The sequence below is a fragment of the Littorina saxatilis genome, linkage group LG14 (assembly GCF_037325665.1).
Source record: "Littorina saxatilis isolate snail1 linkage group LG14, US_GU_Lsax_2.0, whole genome shotgun sequence".
NCBI classification, from domain to species: domain Eukaryota; kingdom Metazoa; phylum Mollusca; class Gastropoda; order Littorinimorpha; family Littorinidae; genus Littorina; species Littorina saxatilis.
The window spans coordinates 25,147,104-25,167,103 of NC_090258.1; the positions used below are offsets into that span (position 1 = coordinate 25,147,104).

The window sequence follows — 20,000 nt, forward strand, 5'->3', positions numbered from 1 at the left end:
CCAGTGTCTTTTACGAAATTAATTCTTTAAACAAAATACCACTGTGCACAGCGAGCAGTCAGACTGTTCATTGTTGGTATGTGACCAAGAGGAGGAATAGTTTCATTCCATGTAAATGCCTGGCCAGATCTGAGACAGTTTGTTTGTTTGCTTAAACGCCCAGCCGACCACGAAGGGCCATATCAGGGCGGTGCTGCTTTGACATATAACGTGCGCCACACACAAGACAGAAGTCGCAGCACAGGCTTCATGTCTCACCCAGTCACATTATTCTGACACCGGACCAACCAGTCCTAGCACTAACCCCATAATGCCAGACGCCAGGCGGAGCAGCCACTAGATTGCCAATTTTAAAGTCTTAGGTATGACCCGGCCGGGGTTCGAACCCACGACCTCCCGATCACAGGGCGGACGCCTTACCACTAGGCCACCGTGCCGGTGTAGGATCCGGTCCGGCCCCCCTCTGAAGTAGTCCCCCGGGGGACCAATGGCAAAAACTGCTCTATAATGGTCCCCCTTAGACATACAGCCTCGTTTTTCTTAGGCATTCAAGCCATTTTCAACCTATATCTTCGTCCGGTATTATGTAGTGCACAGACAGCAATCTCTTTGTTTGACTATATTTTGCAGAAAATAAAATAGATCTGATTTATAATGCCGTTCAAAAGAAAAATCACATGAAATAAAAGGAATAATAAATAAATACTGATAAGAAGAAATGAAACCAGTCTCTGATTCTTTCCTTTCTTTTCTCTAAAATTGCTGGTAACATTACTAACATTGTAACAAGAAAAACGAGGCTGGATGTCTAAGGGGGGACCATTATAGAGCAGTTTTTGCCACGAATTGGTCCCCCGGGGGACTACTTCAGAGGGGGGACCGGACCGGATCCTACACCGGTATCTGAGACAGTGAGGGGTACTGTTGTGACGAGGCGGAGTTGGCCTCTAATAAAAACATTGCCAAAAATTCAAAACAGCCATTAAGAACACATTTACACATCAATTTAATTGTTCAATGCCCAAATATATAGCCTAAAAACCACCAAATATATAACTCAAGCAAAAGCAAATTCTTCAGAGAAAAAGGAAAAATAACAAATAAAATTAAAAAAACACTACAGCAAGAAAGGAAGGTAAAAAAGTACAACTAAAACAGAAATAACCGCTGTCCAAACTAAACGGTCAAAGAAAGTAAAGTCTACAAGGCAGCCAGGTTTATACACAAAATGTATCATAGCAGCATCCAATATTTAGTTTTACATTGCAAGTAATTACTAATTTTACACAATTTTCATCCGGCATAATCAAAATGCAGTTTCTTTGGAAATATAAAATATAATTTCATGTCATGTAGTATGAATAAAATTGTGTTTAAACCAAAACAAAACCAAAAAAACCACTCTCAGACCATCAGAAACCATTGCCACGGTAACGTAAGCAAAACCGCCGATCTCCTTTCTTGAGTTAGGCACTTTTTCTTTGTGATGCAGGAAGACTTGTTTTGAGAATGTGAAAGTATGCAAAAGCTCTTTGTGGGTTGTTATACAGTTTAGCTGATTCAAAATGTTGCTGTCAGCTCTTTATCTCACGTTTTTCCAGCTGTCACCGCTCGAGATAGGCAGTTTGCAACTTATAACTAAAATGAGATAGGCAGATTGTTCAGACACCAAAGAAAGTTGTTTGCGTTTTTCTCAAAACATCAAAAAATGACACAGGCAATTATCTTATGAGCGTGACGATTTTATCTTATATATTATCTTATTTTATCTTATGTTTCCTCTCATGTTCCATTAAAACAGTGTCCATTTAATCGTCTTGCCCAAAATAAAAGGGCTCATGCAAACCATGCCTCAATAAAACAAATCAGAGCAAGATTTCTAAAGGTTAATTAGGCTGTTGGGGTCTATGTCGACCAAAAGAATGGGATTCACTGTAGGTGGAGTTCATGTAGGTGGATTCCCTGTATACCTAAGACTTTAAAATTGGCAATCTTGTATACAGGGAATACCACAGGGTGTAGTTCCTGTAGCGTTTCGCTAATATCAATGAAAGTCACGTGATGCTTAGCGACATCGTTAGAAATTTGAGGTTTTTCGATCTTTTTTTGATATTTCTTAGAAATTCGAGTATGGTTTGCAAGTTTTATTGAAAAACTGCACCCTGTGGGATTCCCTGTACACTAGATTGCCAATTTTAAAGTCTTAGGTATACAGGGAATCCACCTACAGGAACTCGACCTACAGGGAATCCCACTCTTTTGGTCGACATAGACCCCATCAACGTTAATTAGGCCCAAAAGAAAAATATGTCTGTTTCCGGTAACATCGCCGAAAAAAATAGGGTCGGTCGGTGTTGTTTTTTTGTTTTTTTAATTTTTATGTATGTATGGGGCGATTTATATAGCGCTTGACGTTCTCTAAGCGCTTTACATATTAATTTCTGCCGTGTGAGATGGAATTTTTTACTCAATATATCACGCATTCACATCGGCCAGTAAATCTCAAGCCAATTAAGGCGAATATTTACTTTTCACGGACTATTATTCCAAGTCACACGGGTATTTGGTGGACATTTGTATCTATGCCTATACAATTTTGCCAGGAAAGACCCTTTTGTCAATCGTGGGATCTTTAACGTGCACACCCCAATGTAGTGTACACGAAGGGACCTCGGTTTTTCGTCTCATCCGAAAGACTAGCACTTGAACCCACCACCTAGGTTAGGAAAGGGGGGAGAAAATTGCTAACGCCCTGACCCAGGGTCGAACTCGCAACCTCTCGCTTCCGAGGCAAGTGCGTTTACCACTCGGCCACCCAGTCCTTTTTCTTACGTTTTGTTAACGTCTTTTTACGGGGTTTTTAAACGCTTCCTTAGTTTACTTACAATTATTTAGCACATGTTTTTGACCTAGATATATTGAAACTAAATAAAGTATACTTGACTTCATTTTGTGTGTGTGTGTGTGTGTGTGTGTGTGTGTGTGTGTGTGTGTGTGTGTGTGTGTGTGTGTGTGTGTGTGTGTGTGTGTGTGTGTGTGTGTGTGTGTGTGTGTGTGTGTGTGTGTGTGTGTGTGTGTGTGTGCGAAAAACGGAATTTTTTATTTAGGGTCGGCGCTTAAAAATAGGGTCGGTCGGGTTACCAGAAACAGACATATTTTTCTTTTTGGCCTTAGCGATGATGTTCTTGACCGTCATTTTTTTTTATACACAGAACAAAAACAATGCAGCAGATCATAAGCATGATGTGACAATATTTGTAGCATTTTTACATACATATATATATATGTACCAGTGAATGATCTATTGCAAGGGTTTTTTTCTAAATAAATGCGATGTTTTTCTCGTAAAAATGATGCCACACGGTTGATATTTTTCTCGTGAAAATGATGCCACACGGTTGATGGTTTTTTTACGTTACCTTTCGAGAATTCCTCTGGCAATGCATTCAAACATGTCAGAAGTATTGTTAGCTCGCCACAATATTACATATTATGACCGATGAAAATGGTGATTGATGCTTGATGAAATAAAAATCGTAACATTTCAATTTTGAAAAAAATCATTGAGCACTTTTTCTTTTTTGTTTGGTGTTGATCATCAGCATCATTATGCTTCTGTCTTCGTTATTTCTTTTGGAGTTTTCAAATTGAAGATATCTAATATTTGATTCTTTCTTCAGACGCTCTTTAGTTTCAAGATGTGTAAAGCATACCCTAAATATGGTGACAGTTGAGTATATGGGTAAAACAAACACTTAAGCAACCTAATTCCACACACAAATATTTCAATTATTGAAACTTATGTCAGCTGCCAAAAAAATGTTAAGCAGTAGATTTCCAAGCAGCAGTTAGTATTTAATGTTAATTACAGGCTTTGGTTACAAGACGACGTCACACACAATTTCTTTTCCCAGTACGTGCTCTGTTCAAAACCTAAATCTCGGCACCAGTAGGATGGATATGAATACCTTAAATCCCATCCAAAGCTTTGCCATCAAGAGAAGGAGAGAAGGCCAAACCAGAGGAATGTAAAAAGTGAACAAAGTATGAAAATTGCAAAAGTACTGCCCACCGCAACCAAACTCGTCTATTTGCTAACCTATATTGATCCCCAACTTTAAAATAATACACGTTGAAACACACACAAAAATATAATCTACATTTTGATTTCTTGATCGATTTCTTGATCAATGTATGCATATATTGTCTATCTATTAGTTATCGATTGTTTGTTTGTTTGTTTGCTTAACGCCCAGCCGACCACGAAGGGCCATATCAGGGCGGTGCTGCTATGACATATAACGTGCGCCACACACAAGACAGAAGTCGCAGCACAGGCTTCATGTCTCACCCAGTCACATTATTCTGACACCGGACCAACCAGTCCTAGCACTAACCCCATAATGCCAGACGCCAGGCGGAGCAGCCACTAGATTGCCAATTTTAAAGTCTTAGGTATGACCCGGCCGGGGTTCGAACCCACGACCTCCCGATCACGGGGCGGACGCCTTACCACTAGGCCACCGTGCCGGACTTTATGCTTCTGTCTTCGTTATTTCTTTTGGAGTTTTCAAATTGAAGATATCTAATATTTGATTCTTTCTTCAGACGCTCTTTAGTTTCAAGATGTGTAAAGCATACCCTAAATATGGTGACAGTTGAGTATATGGGTAAAACAAACACTTAAGCAACCTAATTCCACACACAAATATTTCAATTATTGAAACTTATGTCAGCTGCCAAAAAAATGTTAAGCAGTAGATTTCCAAGCAGCAGTTAGTATTTAATGTTAATTACAGGCTTTGGTTACAAGACGACGTCACACACAATTTCTTTTCCCAGTACGTGCTCTGTTCAAAACCTAAATCTCGGCACCAGTAGGATGGATATGAATACCTTAAATCCCATCCAAAGCTTTGCCATCAAGAGAAGGAGAGAAGGCCAAACCAGAGGAATGTAAAAAGTGAACAAAGTATGAAAATTGCAAAAGTACTGCCCACCGCAACCAAACTCGTCTATTTGCTAACCTATATTGATCCCCAACTTTAAAATAATACACGTTGAAACACACACAAAAATATAATCTACATTTTGATTTCTTGATCGATTTCTTGATCAATGTATGCATATATTGTCTATCTATTAGTTATCGATTGTTTGTTTGTTTGTTTGTTTGCTTAACGCCCAGCCGACCACGAAGGGCCATATCAGGGCGGTGCTGCTATGACATATAACGTGCGCCACACACAAGACAGAAGTCGCAGCACAGGCTTCATGTCTCACCCAGTCACATTATTCTGACACCGGACCAACCAGTCCTAGCACTAACCCCATAATGCCAGACGCCAGGCGGAGCAGCCACTAGATTGCCAATTTTAAAGTCTTAGGTATGACCCGGCCGGGGTTCGAACCCACGACCTCCCGATCACGGGGCGGACGCCTTACCACTAGGCCAACCGTGCCGGTTATTTATCGATTAATGTATCTATTTGTGTCTCTATTGATTCACTTTCATGTCTATTGATTTATCTATTGATTTATCTATTGATTTATATATTGATGTATCTATTGATGTATCCTTTCATTTATTCATTCATTTATCTATTGATGTATCTATTGATGTATCTAATGATTTATCAATTGATGTATCTATTGATGTATTTATTGATGTATCTATTGATGTATATATTCATTTTGTTATTTTTTTTATCTATTGATTTATTTTTTTATTTATCGATTCATTTATCAATTCATTTATTTATTCATTTATCTATTCATTTTTTTTGGTGTGATTTATCTATTGATTTATCTATTGATTTATCTTTTCATTTATCGATTCATTTATCTATTTATTTATTTATTCATTAAGTTATTGATTTACACAGGACTCACCTTGTGATTTGTCTATGGAATCCAACCTCTTCAGGTCGGGCACCATAGTAGGCAGGGAGTTGGTGTGAGCGAAGTCAAAACTGGACATCCGTCTGTACGACGCCCGCCTCTTTCTGACTGAGCCATCGCGTGACATTTGGTGCTCCAATCGGGGGTTAGAGGCAGTTGACGTCGTACCGGACGAAGCCTGGCGGGTAAAATGGGAACGTCTATTGGTGGCCGAGTCTGCGCTAGTGTCCGAGGATGGAGATTTGGGCGATTTTGGAGATGAGGCAGAGACCTTGGGATTCGAACCCAGCTTGGTCGGGCTGTTGAGCGACTTGTCGTCCGGAGAAGACATGGTGGATGGAGGTTTTTGGATGTAAGTTTTTTGGCTGTAATAAATATTAAAAAACACACAAGTTTTGTTGTTGTTTTTTCTTCAAATTGCTTGGTTCAAATGAGCTCGGAGGGTAGAAATAGAAAACAACTTTTTTTCAAGCGTTTTCGTAGAAAACTTCAATGTGAACACACAAGATCTGAGGTGTTCAAAATCTCCGTGTAAGGTGGACTTGAGATTTGATCTTTTTCTTCTTAGAAAGTTAAAGTGATCAGTTCAACTTTAGGTGTTCACAATCTTGATCTTGGTCTGAGGTGGACACAAAGTGTAATAAAGTGCTTCCAAGAACTTGTCTGATGAACTCAAAGTTTGTAGTCTTCACAATCTTGGTCTTGTGTGGATACAAGATTCGATTTTATTCCTGAAAATGTTGAGTGATCACTTAAGTTTCAGTTGTTTGGAATCTTGATCTTGGTCTGAGGTGGACACAGAATTTGAAGCAATTCCAAGAACTTGTCTGGTGAATTCTCAGTTTGATGTCTTCACAGTCTTGGTCCAAGATATTGACCTGAGGTGAGGAGAGGAGTGAAAGTGTTTCGTAGGAATGTTAATGTTGCCACTAAATCTGACGTGATCAATATCTCGATCATCCGTGAACCAGAGGTGTTAGATGCTAACAACCTAGGTGAAGGGAGTACACACAAAGTCTGCGGATCACAACGAGAAGCACACAGACTGCAGCCTTAATTCGTTCAGAATTGCAGACTGGTCTTTTGCGTAGATAAATATTTCAGGTCCGAAATTACCACTTTGACTTTTTTGTGAATACTTTACCGATAACAAATCCGTATAAAAAATCCGTTATCTGTACAAAATCGTTCAAAATATTGCACAAAAGGAATCGTTGACAGAGCGTTACCTTATATCTGAATTGGCCGCTACGAATTTTGCACGAATATTTTATGAATAATGGATCCGAATATCAACCCAAACGTCCAAACTATTGCAATAACAGACTCGTTGCAGCGTCAAAGAGTTAGTTGCCTGTTCAGCGAAAAAGGATAACTCAGCAGTACAAAGGGAAAGGATCGTTGTGATAACATAAAATTGTTTCTCTGGCAAATTGCTTCTTGAGAGGGTAAAATTCGTTGAACAATACAAAACCCGGGAACAATTTCGATGCAAATTTACAACAAAAAAGATAGTTTCAGCTGAACTGGGAAATTCTCTGTTAGAATGTTGCTGTCTGAACCAATCTTGCCATCAAAGGAGGTTGTCAAGCGTTGGCATATTTATACTGCAGATCTTTGGCTGAAGCTGCCCTGCAGTTTCTTGTGCGATGGCGCGCAGCCCGGTTGGTAACTGGCTTGCTGGGTTGACTCAGACTTGTGCGATGGCAGCCCGGTTGGTAACTGGCTTGCTGGGTTGACTCAGACTTGTGCGATGGCAGCCCGGTTGGTAACTGGCTTGCTGGGTTGACTCAGACTTGTGCGATGGCAGCCCGGTTGGTAACTGGCTTGCTGGGTTGACTCAGACTTGTGCGATGGCAGCCCGGTTGGTAACTGGCTTGCTGGGTTGCTGGGTTGACTCAGACTTGGCTTTTACACTCCTTGGCGTTGGCAACCGGATTGTTGCTAGCTTGTTGGATTGCTCAGAGGGTTACAGGCAAATTGGCATGAAGCCAACTTGATGAATTGGAGTCAGATGACAAGTAACCGTGTTGGCGGGTAACTTGGTCCATGCGGCCTTTTAGCCTGAAACAAAATCACCAAAATCATCATTGTAGAAACAAAAATGTGGTCATTTCTGGGTTTTTTGTTTTTTTGTTTTTTTAAATAGATTTTTTAGGGAAGGCGTGTTTGGTTGCTTGGATGCTGACTGGCTTAGTTTGGTTGCTTGGATGCTGACTGGCTTAGTTTGGTTATATATCAAAGAAAATACAAAGGTCCTTTATAGACATTTGTTTAATTAAACTCTCTCTCTCTCTCTCTCTCTCTCTCTCTCTCCCCCTCCCTCTCTTCCTCTTTCCCTCTTTCCCTCCCTCCCTCCCTCCCTCCCTCTCCCTCTCTCCTCTCTCTCTCTCTCTCTCGGGAGGGCCTAGATTTTATCACGGACTTTGAATCACAATGTCCCTTTTCTTTCGCAATCTGCAGTTGCCTTGCTGTAATTGAGTGTAGCCTTCTTGTTACAAACAATGCCTCCCTAATTTTTGTCACAGTGTTCGTTGGCTGTTCCCGAAATAGTGACAAAATCGATATTTTTGTGACGCCATGGCGATAAAGCCCGCTCGTGCAGTTAACTTTGCTTTTCCAATCATGTGCGTGGGTTGTGTCCCTTACTGAGCGAAAACAGAATAGAATAACGTGAGGATGAAAATAGAAAGGTTGAAATGAAACTAAGACATATAAAGTAGATACTTGCCGCTTACACACAATCCGGGTGAGACCGAGACAGAGAGAGACGGAGACATAGAAATGGTTATAGGCAGACAGACAAGCAGATTAACACACAAAGACACATACATTCACACACACTACCGCACGCGCGCGCACACAGACACACATACACACACACACATACATACACACACGCGCACACGCACGCACGAGCATACACACACACAAACACACACACACACAAACACACACACACACACATACACACATACACACACAGACAGACAAACGGACAGACTGAGAGAGAGAGAGAGAGAGAGAGAGAGAGAGAGAGAGAGAGAGAGAGAGAGAGAGAGAGAGAGAGAGAGAATTTGAATTTTGAATTGAATTGAAATTTATTTTACGAGGGTGACAGAATAAGCAATGTATACATGCTTGTTTTCATCCGGCCCTCGCCCACTGAGGGGTAACAAACAAGAAGAAATAAAAGATAAGTTTAACTATAGTACAAATATCATATTTACCATAATTAACATGTCAAGCAACCAATAAGACATTTTAAGATGCATTAGGATTCTTTAGCAATGCTTGAAAATTATATACAACAGAGAAATATATATATAGAGAGAGAGCGCGCGCTAGAGGGACAGATCAGGGTACTACAGACGGACATTGACACAGAGTTTGAAAGACAGAAACAGTAACAGAAAGACAGAGATGCAGAACCATTACAGGTTAGCTCGGTACAAAGAGGAGACAACATCATATGCATAAGAACTGAAACAGCCTGCTCACTTATTGTTTTCCGAACCATACAGAGAAGGAAAACAGATGGCAAAGCAGAGAAAGAAGATTTGGGCCTTATTTTATAAATCAGTCTACTCACTACCAACGCAGCAACACAGATCACACACAGACCCTCCACACGAAAAATCGCATTATTCTGCAGACTCTCGCCGACTTATCCTTTACGTCTAGTCAACCGTAAAGGTCATCTCAAGGCAAAGTGACAGCGTCGGCACAATATCGACCACAGGCAAATGCAGCCGAGACCACCAGTTCCCCGTGTCTTGTGAGGCCCCAAAGACTGTCATCAGCCCAGACAAATGACCGGTGTTTGGGGCAAAATGTGATCACCCGTCAATAATTCCAGGGGGTAGATTATGAATATGCAGAATTAACCCCCTTTTGTTGAATGTAGGTTTTTATTTCTATTTTAGTGTTTAATCAATCTCTGTTTTAAAGACGAATACATATCATGAACAGTATAAATAAGAAAGAGAAAACAAAACAAAAAACTTTAAAAAATGACAGGTTTAACAAACATTTTTCTTATACGTAGTAAAAGATCAAACAGCCTTTAAGGCTTGGACAAAAACAGATTTAACTTTTTCCTCAACCGATGGCGGCAAGCTCTGTTTTCCTCTAGAATAATGTTATGTGCGGAAAAAAACACATTTTCAGGGACGACTGAGGGATTAAAATATGTCTAGACAGACGCATTGAGCGAGCATTAAAAACTCAAAGAGAGAGAGAGTGAAGGGGAGAGAGGGGGGAGAGAGAGAGGGGGAGGGAGGGAAGGGGGAAAGGAGAGAGAGAGAGAGAGAGAGAGAGAGAGAGAGAGAGAGAGAGAGAGAGAGAGATAGAGGATAGAGAGAGAAAGGGAGAGGGAGTGAAGGGAGAAGAACAGAGAGGGGTTTTCCCTTGTTTTTAGGTCACCACAGCGCTGTCAGCCGGTCCAGACTAATAACCGGTGTAACACAAAAATAACGCCAGCTTGAAATAACCCTCTGCCCATGCACATTTCAGGAAAAATTAGTATTCTTCGGCGACGGCTGTCACGTGAGGAAACTGCTGTCCTGACCTTTTCGTTTCCATCTTCGATCTTGCATGCGCCTCCTTGGGCATGCCGCCCCACCTCTTTTACAAACTGCACTGTCTCTCACGCACACACACACATAAACACAGACCGTCCAAATAGAAGACGAACACTACATCCTCAGATGGCTCGCATCACCCGTATAAGTCATCTCCACAGGAGAAAAAATACCCGCAATGTGAACAAATCGTCGACCTGAGATGCAGACATTCCAGGTTTTCTCTGTCTGTTGGTGACCATAGGGCTGTCACTCAACACAAACAAATGACCGGTGTCTCATGAAATAACCCCCGCCCTCAACAACAACAAAATCCCGGTCCATGCCGCCTTGCCGTCTAGAAAGATCAAGGATAATAGATTTTTCCTGCCTATGTGTAGGGATTTCTACACTGCTGTTTATGCTGTTTCCTTTTTGTATTATGCTGCTTTCCTGGAATATTTGCCCGTGTTTCTTTCTAGAAATTTTTGCAAGTTTTACACCAGAAATCTACATGTGTGTGTATGTGTGTGTGTGTGTGTGTGTGTGTGTGTGTGTGTGTGTGTGTGTGTGTGTGTGTGTGTGTGTGTGTGTGTGTGTGTGCGTGTGTGTGTGTGTGAATTTCTTTTCTTCTGCACATTTGCCATAATATTTTAGGCAAGTTTCGAAGGATTTGGGCAGTCATTGGTGTCATCTTTCCCCTACCATTTCAAAATATCGAAACATTTTCCCTGATTTGAAATAAGTTATCTAGCTTCTCTTGCCGACTGCTGGACGTCCAAGAAACATCCCTATCTTGTCACATCAAGACATTTTATTTTCGGCCTTGTTTTCTTGTCCAGGTAAAATTATTGTAGGCTGTAAATGCCCCTGGGATAATTCTTGATTGGAATCATTTTTGAGTGTAACACCGGGCCGGTACAATGTTATACCAAAATGACCCAAGCATGCAGTGGACTGGGTGGCCGAGTGGTAACGCACTTGCGCTCGGAATCGAGAGGTTGCGTGTTCGACCCTGGGTCGGGCCGTTATTTTCTCCCCCCTTTCCTAACCTAGATGGTGGGTTCAAGTGCTAGTCTTTCGGATGAACGAAAAACCGAGGTCCCTTCGTGTACACTATATTGGAATGTGCACGTTAAAGATCCCACGATTGACAAAAGGGTCTTTCCTGGCAAAATTGTATAGGCATAGATAAAAATGTCCATCAAATACCCGTGTGACTTGGAATAAAGGCCGCGAAAGGTGAACATTCGCCTAACAGGCTTGAGGTTTGCTGGTCGATGTGAATGCGTGATATATTGTGTAAAAAATTCCATCTCACACGGCATAAAAGCGCTTTGAACTTCGGATAAGGCGCTATATAAATAAAGAGAATTATTTATTATTATTTATTAATAAATCCCAAGTCAGTGCCATCACAGATGAAGAATTTTATGTTTTGCTTCATGGTCTTTAGTGGTGCCGGTTCTATTGAATTATCTCTGTGTTGAGGCTTAATGGTGCTTAAAACTGAATGTAACAACTGAACAAACTGTATCGTCTCTGCCAGCAAGCCTTTTAACAAACCAACTATTTCTCTCAAAGTAAATGCACTCTAGCAAAGTAAAAAAACACATTCTCTCTCTCTCTGTTTTTGTCTCTCCCTATTCCTGTTCGTTTCTCTATCTGGTTGTCTGTCTCTGCCTTTGTCTGTCTGACTGTCTGTCTATATGTCTGCTCTCTCTCTCTCTCTCTCACACACACACACACACACACACACACACACACACACACACACACACACACACACACACACACACACACACACACACACACACACACACACACACACACACCTTTCAACAAAAAAAATTAAAATCCGGCTTTGGAGTTAAACACAAAACAAGTCGCGTGAGTCAATCTGCCGAACTCACAGAATGAAACTGAACGCACTGCCGCATTTCACAATAGTTTTGCAAATTACCCGCGGAAGGCTCGCTAATTACTTCAAGTAACAAGCCAATATAGTGCAGTAGCTTTTAGCGCTTCACATGAAAGCGCGCTTTCCTCTATTCATTTTAACTTTCTCAGCTTGTCAGTTTTTCATCCAAACATAACATATCTATATGTTTTTGGATTCAAGAAATGATCGATTACTAATATTTTATTTTAATTAGAATGTTCAGATTTTTAATGTCCAAAGTTATAATCAAGCTGAAAAGCAATCCCATGGTCCGGGCTTCGTCGAAGATTGCTTGACCAAAATTTCAATCAATCTGATCGAAAAATGTACCTCCTCAACTTTCACACACACACACACACACACACACACACACACACACACACACACACACACACACACACACACACACACACACACACACACCATCACCATCGTTTCAATTCCCCGTCTATGTCAAAACATTTAGTAACAAAAAGAAGACTATAAATACACTACTCTGACCAATACAGACGGCTGACCATTTCTTCTGGAAGCGAGCATGAAACCATCATTGTGAATGAACTAACCCGTCGCGATATAACCTTCGTGGTTGAAAACGACGTTAAACACCAAATAAAGAAAGAAAGAAATGAACTAACGGTCTTGTTGGTTGCTTGGTGTGTGTGTGTGTGTGGGGGGGGTAAGTGGGTCGGCCGGTCACGGTGTGTGTGCGATCTTGCGTGTGTGTGTGTGTGTGTGTGTGTGTGTGTGTGTGTGTGTGTGTGTGTGTGTGTGTGTGTGTGTGTGTGTGTGTGTGTGTGTGTGTGCCTCGCCGAAAACGCTATTTACACAAGACATGACTTTTTTCTACTTGTGTAAATAGCTCGGTCACCGATGAAAACGTTATTTACTCAAGAACTCGTGTAGATAACCTTTAACGGCTATCTGCACAAGTGCTTGTGCGATTAACGTTTTCAATAAGGCGAGGCTATTTACACAAGTAGGAAAATTTATATCGTGTATAATTTGCGTTGTTTCCTTTGGCCACAAGTACTTTGTGTACATGGATTTTCGTATTGAGACACAGAGAAACAGGCAGACACAGACAGAGACAGAAAGAGAGAGACAGAGACAAATGCATATGTATTACGATTTTTGTCACCGGCACGGACATCCCAGTATTGTGTGTGAAGTTATGCCCGTCCGAGCAGTATCTTAGGTGCGGAATTCCTCAAACTAAGGAGTCTCTAGGGGACTTTTTTCTTTCTCATCCAATATCGGCATCATTCCCCAAATTTCTCTTGGGGCAGCAGACAGTAAGTAGTTCCAGCTTCGCCTTCTTCTACTTCGCATGTATTAAGGGCACACTCCTTCCCGTGGGTGGCCGAGTGGTAACGCACTTGCGCTCGGAAGCGAGAGGTTGCGAGTTCGACCCTGGGTCAGGGCGTTAGCAATTTTCTCCCTCCCTTTCCTAACCTAGGTGGTGGGTTCAAGTGCTAGTCTTTCGGATGAGACGAAAAACCGAGGTCCCTTCGTGTACACTACATTGGGGTGTGCACGTTAAAGATCCCACGATTGACAAAAGGGTCTTTCCTGGCAAAATTGTATAGGCATAGATACAAAAAAAAATGTCCACCAAAATACCCGTGTGACTTGGAATAATAGGCCGTGAAAAGTAGGATATGCGCCGAAATGGCTGCGATCTGCTGGTCGATGTGAATGCGTGATGTATTGTGTAAAAAAATTCCATCTCACACGGCATGAATAGATCCCTGCTCCTTGAGTCCGAGTCTGGAGATACGCGCGCGACATAAGACTTCATATAATAAAATAGTTCGCCTCACTGTCTCAGATTTATGTCAGAAATTAAGCTCAGTTGGAACCCTGTAACATTTAAAGCCCTGAGCATTGTTTTTTCAACCAATTTAGATGAAATTATACCCTTAAATTATGAACATAAATTGGTCGAAATGGAAAATTATTTTGTTACGGTCGTGGTCTAAAAGAAATGTAACCCCTTTTGGAACAATTACAGTTATTAAGAGTCTGGCATTGTGTAAATTAACTTACCATTTATGAATCTACCAGACCCTGAGAAGTTTTTGTTTGAGTTAAATAAATAAAAAATTCTTTCCTATGGAATAACAAGGACAGAATAAAGAAATTAACAGCATATCAGTCATATGAAGTTGGAGGGCTTAAAATGGTTGATTTGAAATGTTCTATATCAGCTCTAAAGATTTCCTGGTTACAGCGGGTTCTTTATAGCGAAGGAAAAGTAACAGAACTCCTGCACACTCTATGTCCACTTGTGCATGATATTCATAAGAGAGGAGGCGAGTTTGGAAATGTACTGATGCAAAGAGTCCATGGCCAGGCTTCAACGTGGGATAAGACCATCACTCCATTTGGTCACAGACCAAAAAATGAACAACTTGACTTGACTTACTTGACTTATTCCTGTAGACTCCCTGTGGAGCATAGGGCCGCAACAACACACACAAAAAAAATAAAAATGAACAACATGGGTGCTCTTTTCGCACAGTAGGAATTTGTTGATGAATCAATTTCTCAAAAGCCATTGGTGGCATTTTAATAAATTAATTTATTTTAAAAAAATCCAACTCTCCCCAGAAAGCAGTCAGGGTATTGATTTTTGGTATTTGACCAAGTGGAGGGATGGTTATCCAATGTTAAAGCTTGGTCAGATCTGAGACAGTGAGGCGAACTGCCGTCGCATCATAAGCAGTGGAAAAACAGGTCCCTGCCAGACTTGCTTGACATGACCTCATTTACATGATACACACACGTGTGGTTTGAACGATATTGTTATCTCATGAGTGGTCTCTCTCACGTATGTAGGATAACATGTATTATGGGATAACATGTATTATGGGATAACATGTATTATGGGATAACATGTATTATGGGATAACATGTATTATGGGATAACATGTATTATGGGATAACATGTATTATGGGATAACATCAGCCTTCTTCTTTGACACATGCAAACACAAAACTCACAGTCTGGCTGCTTTCAATAAAGAGTGGGATTTTTCTTTCTTTTTTTCTGAAATTATTTCGTTTGTGACACCCACGTCAATGCACGATGTTCGGAAATAACTTTGTTAAGTTTGTATGAGTTGTGGAAGAGTTGTTGTCTCTTGTTTCCATAGAAACACTCAGGTAAAATCCTACCATGTCACGTGTAGCTTGCCTCAGTGGGTTTTTTTTTATGAAAAAGCAGGGGGAAAAGAAGGATAACAACTCTCCCACAACCCATGAAGGCCGTCAAAGTTTCAGGTTTTTGTCAATGTGCCAAATTAATTCAACACACAAATTGCCACTGCAAAGAAAGCAGTCGAACTGTTGAATTTCTGGATGTTTTCAAGTGTAATGATGCTCTTATCCAGTGTAAAAGCCTGGATAAATCTGTGGTGGTTTACATGATGGTTTACACAAAAAAGAATGCCCCTTTAACGGCTACGGTGACAAGAACGCTGAATCAGCAGATATTGATTTTGTCCAATCATCTTGGTGGGACCAGGGTGTAGAAACAGAACACCACAGTCCTTTGAAATTGATTGGTTCATACTCGTTACACTCGCTGATGATTGGCTATAGTTTCCTCTTTCTATTATTGTACCGGGAATGACTAGAAAACAAGGTGATACAAAATGTCCTTAACGAAAACGATCCTTTCAAGTTCAAACTCTCACAACTGAAAACAGACCGTAACTGTCTTTTTGAGACCTATTGTTTATTGTTGCAAAAATGGAACATAACTGTCTATTTGAGACTGATTGGTTATCACATATGAAAGAAAACGATCCTTTCAAGTTCAAACTCTCACAAAAACAGAACATAACTGTCTTTTTGAGACCTAAAGACTGATTGGTTATTGTTGCAAAAATAGAACTTAACTGTCTATTTGAGACTGATTGGTTATCACTTATGAAAGAAAACGATCCTTTCAAGTTCAAACTCTCACAAAAACAGAAAATAACTGTCTTTTTGAGACCTATTGGTTATTGTTGTAAAAATAGAACTTAACGGTCTATTTGAGACTGATAGCTGGTGATCACTTGTGTCAGTTTCTCATAACTGCCTCTCTTCCCTTTCATTTCACTTGAAAAGACACCTGAAGGATGCTAATTATCCAATCAATAGAAAACAGCGAGGGCAACTATGCTAATTTGCTCGTTTGCCAAGACAGATTAGTTTAGTTGCTGCTGCTGTTTTTGTTGTTGTTGTTGAAATTTGTTGTTGTTGTTGCTTGTTGTTGATGTTGGTTGGGAGGGGGAGTTTTTAATAGAGTTTGTTTGTTTTCTTTGTTTGTTTGTGTGTTTGTTTGTGTGTTTATGTGTGTGTTGTTGTGGTTTTTTGGTTGTTGTTGGGGAGTCATTTTCGGTTGCTTGTTGTTGTTGTTGTTGTTGTTGTTGTTGTTGTTGTTGTTGTTGTTGTTGTTTAAAGTCTTCAGTCATCATATCCTGTCTTTTAGTTTTAGATAATGATTTGTTACATGAATTTGCTTTCTGTTGGTAATGACTCGTCAGTAAAGCAGCGAAGTCTTCGCGAAGTTAACTTCGTGCTCAGTTATGGAAGAATTTTACGAATACAGTCAGACAGGCTTTCCACAATGACAAGAACACTGTTCTCCAGACAAAGAAGTTAACAACCTGCTCCCAAAACACAGCATGGTAGCTAAGGTACAGACTGTCGGCAATGGATCAGCCACACACAGACTCATAATTTCCTCATCTGCTGCCAGACCTCCTTGTTCTGCTGAGACAGCAGGCAGGGAAAGGGGGAATTTGTCAGACGGTTCCCGTCGCTACCTTCCTCTGGGAGAGATAACTTGCAGCGCTTTTCACGTCATGACGTCCCGCGAGCAGGGAAACACTGACTTTAAAGGCACAGTAAGCCTCCCGTAAACCATCACAGATACGGTCAGGCTTTTACACACAGTACAAACACCCTTTCATTTAAACACTCACCGCTTGAGAACATCCTAGGTGCCCTCCGTAAAGAGCGAACAATTTTCAAAGAATTTATTTTTGCGTGGTTTATCTTACCCCTGAGCCATCGTGAACCCGTGTGATCCAGTTTCCCTTTTCCACAATGTAGTCGTCAGTTAGTAATTTGAATGCGACTCGATGTGAGCTTATCTGCAATAGCACGTTTTTATGCACGAAACAAACGGCTGTGGTTCACAAGAACTCTAGCGATGGCTTTTGACTGTTGAGAGGAACTGGCGATATGCATAAACCGTCGTCTGCTACGACCCTTGCGTGACCCTGCTTCCGGGCTTTTCTTTTTTTAAACTTTCACAACTTCGAATTGTACTGATCTTGTCTTGATGAAAAAAGAATTCTTTTATGATTAAAGAATGTTTGTGTAACAAGCTGTCAATTTATTATTTAGATTTTAAAAGTTAGGTCTAGCGCAAAAACGCACCACGGTCCAAAAACATTCTTTGGTCCACGGCTATCGCCAGTTTAGAATGAGACCCGAAGGGAAGTAACTCATTTTTGACCTGAGTTCAGGATGGGTCCAAAAAGTGTCCGAGACAATCTGCAAAATTAATTCTTTAAAAATTGCTCGCTCTTTACGTAGGGCACCTAGGATGTTCCCGTTTGGTGAGCGTTCAAATGGAAGGGTGTTTGTACTGTGTGTAAAAGCCTGACAGTATCTGTGATGGTTTACGGGAGGCTTACTGTGCCTTTAAGTCACTCATGGTTAACGTTTACCTAACCGAAAGCCACATCTGGCATTACAAAATTCAGCGCGGGAGAGAATAATAATAATAAGGGTATTTATATGGCGCAAATCCTGATATAGTTCTAAGCGCCGAGATAAGAGGCTCGCTGTCAAATAAGCATGATTAACTTAATTAGTTTTACGGTCTGTGGTAATGGTCTCGTTGCTGGGAGTCCGTAAGCTCTCATCCGGTTGCTCAACTTACACAACCCTTGACTACCACTACGGCACAATCTTCCTAACGGAGTCAGGCTTAATGCCCCTCAGAGCCTGGCACAGTCACTCCTTTCACACAAACTTACCAGTTGCTTCAGTCACACCAAAAGTGTTCTATTTAATTTAATTCAGTATAACTTTATTATCTGAATGTAGGACAAACAGATTTTATTTATTTTTGGGCTAAAAAAAAGAGTACTGATTATGCTACGCTCAATTTCCCTGCGTGCGCTCGTTGCTCATCTGACGTCATGACATAAAATGCGCTGCAAGTTGTCTTTCCCGCCTTCCTCTCTCGTCCTCCAAATGAGATGGTCACTCGCTGAGAGTGAAGATTAAGCGCAAGTTGGGAGTTGCTCGTGAAAAAAAGAACCATTGCCAAACTCTATGCTCATCTGACGTCATGACATGAAAAGCGCTGCCAGTTATCTTTCCTGACTTCCTCCCTCTTCTTCCAAATGAGATGGCCACTCAATGAGAGTGAAGATAAAGCGCGAGTTGGGGGTCGCTCGTAAAAGAAACAATTGCCAAACGTGTCTGTTTTTCTTCCTACCATAGCCCTCTGCAGCTAAACTCAACTGAGCAATTCAGCTTATTTATGAATCATAAGGAGACAGTCCAGCGAGAAAGAATCCAAACTATTTTCTACCACTTATTTTCCTCGGCACATTTTGCTGAAATGACCATACAAGTTTCCTCAAATTTTGGAAATGTTAGGTAGTCCTTAAAGTCAGCTTTCCACAACTGTTAAAAAAAAGTTCAGAAATTATGCAGAAATGTCAGCAAAGATTTCAGCGATTTGAAATAAGTTTCGGCAATCTCTGTAGCACTGGCGGGGAGATAGCTCAGTTGGTAGCGGCGTTGGCTTGAAACCAGTTGTCGCTATCGGCGTGGGTTTGACCCCCACGTTCGACAAGGAATTTATTTCTCAGAGTCAACTTTGTGCAGACTGACTCTCCTCGGTGTCCGAACACCCCCCGTGTGCGCGCATGCGCACGATAAAGATTAAACACGCGTACGCAGGCACGCACGCACGCACACACACACACACACACACACACACACACACACACGCACACACACACACACACACACACACACACACACACACTGTGACACACCAGTCTTTGGCGATCAGTAGATCGGTCTGACAAGTTCAGTAGGGTTTGTTTGTTTGTTTGCTTAACGCCCAGCCGACCACGAAGGGCCATATCAGGGCGGTGCTGCTTTGACATATAACGTGCGCCACACACAAGACAGAAGTCGCAGCACAGGCTTCATGTCTCACCCAGTCACATCATTCTGACACCGGACCAACCAGTCCTAGCACTAACCCCATAATGCCAGACGCCAGGCGGAGCAGCCACTAGATTGCCAATTTTAAAGTCTTAGGTATGACCCGGCCGGGGTTCGAACCCATGACCTCCCGATCACGGGGCGGACGCCTTACCACTAGGCCACCGTGCCGGTGTTCAGTAGGGTTTATATCTCCTTCAGGCCATGAGGATATGAACGATGAGGGACAAGAAAATGCCTGACTGCTGTTCTGTTGCTATGGAAACACAATGCAATCAAGGAGCCCATCAATCATTGTTGCAGTACACAGCATTTTACCAAACCACGCATTTGCGGCATGA

At 41.3% G+C, this 20,000-nt stretch overlaps 1 protein-coding gene across 2 annotated transcripts in view; it reads right to left on the bottom strand.

Moving 5' to 3' along the window:
• LOC138947413 (sialin-like) overlaps positions 1-20,000 on the bottom strand; it is a 54,675-nt gene that overhangs the window by 20,201 nt on the left and 14,474 nt on the right. Inside the window, exons 2-3 of one of the 2 annotated variants that reach the window (XM_070318875.1) lie at positions 5,893-7,965; positions 3,420-3,434 (exon numbers count right to left, since the gene is read on the bottom strand). In XM_070318875.1, the coding sequence (XP_070174976.1) occupies positions 3,420-3,434; positions 5,893-6,232 (355 nt within the window). In that variant the 5' untranslated portion in view covers positions 6,233-7,965. The remainder of the gene's footprint in view (positions 1-3,419; positions 3,435-5,892; positions 7,966-20,000) is intronic. The other variant, XM_070318876.1, reaches the window with a different exon arrangement.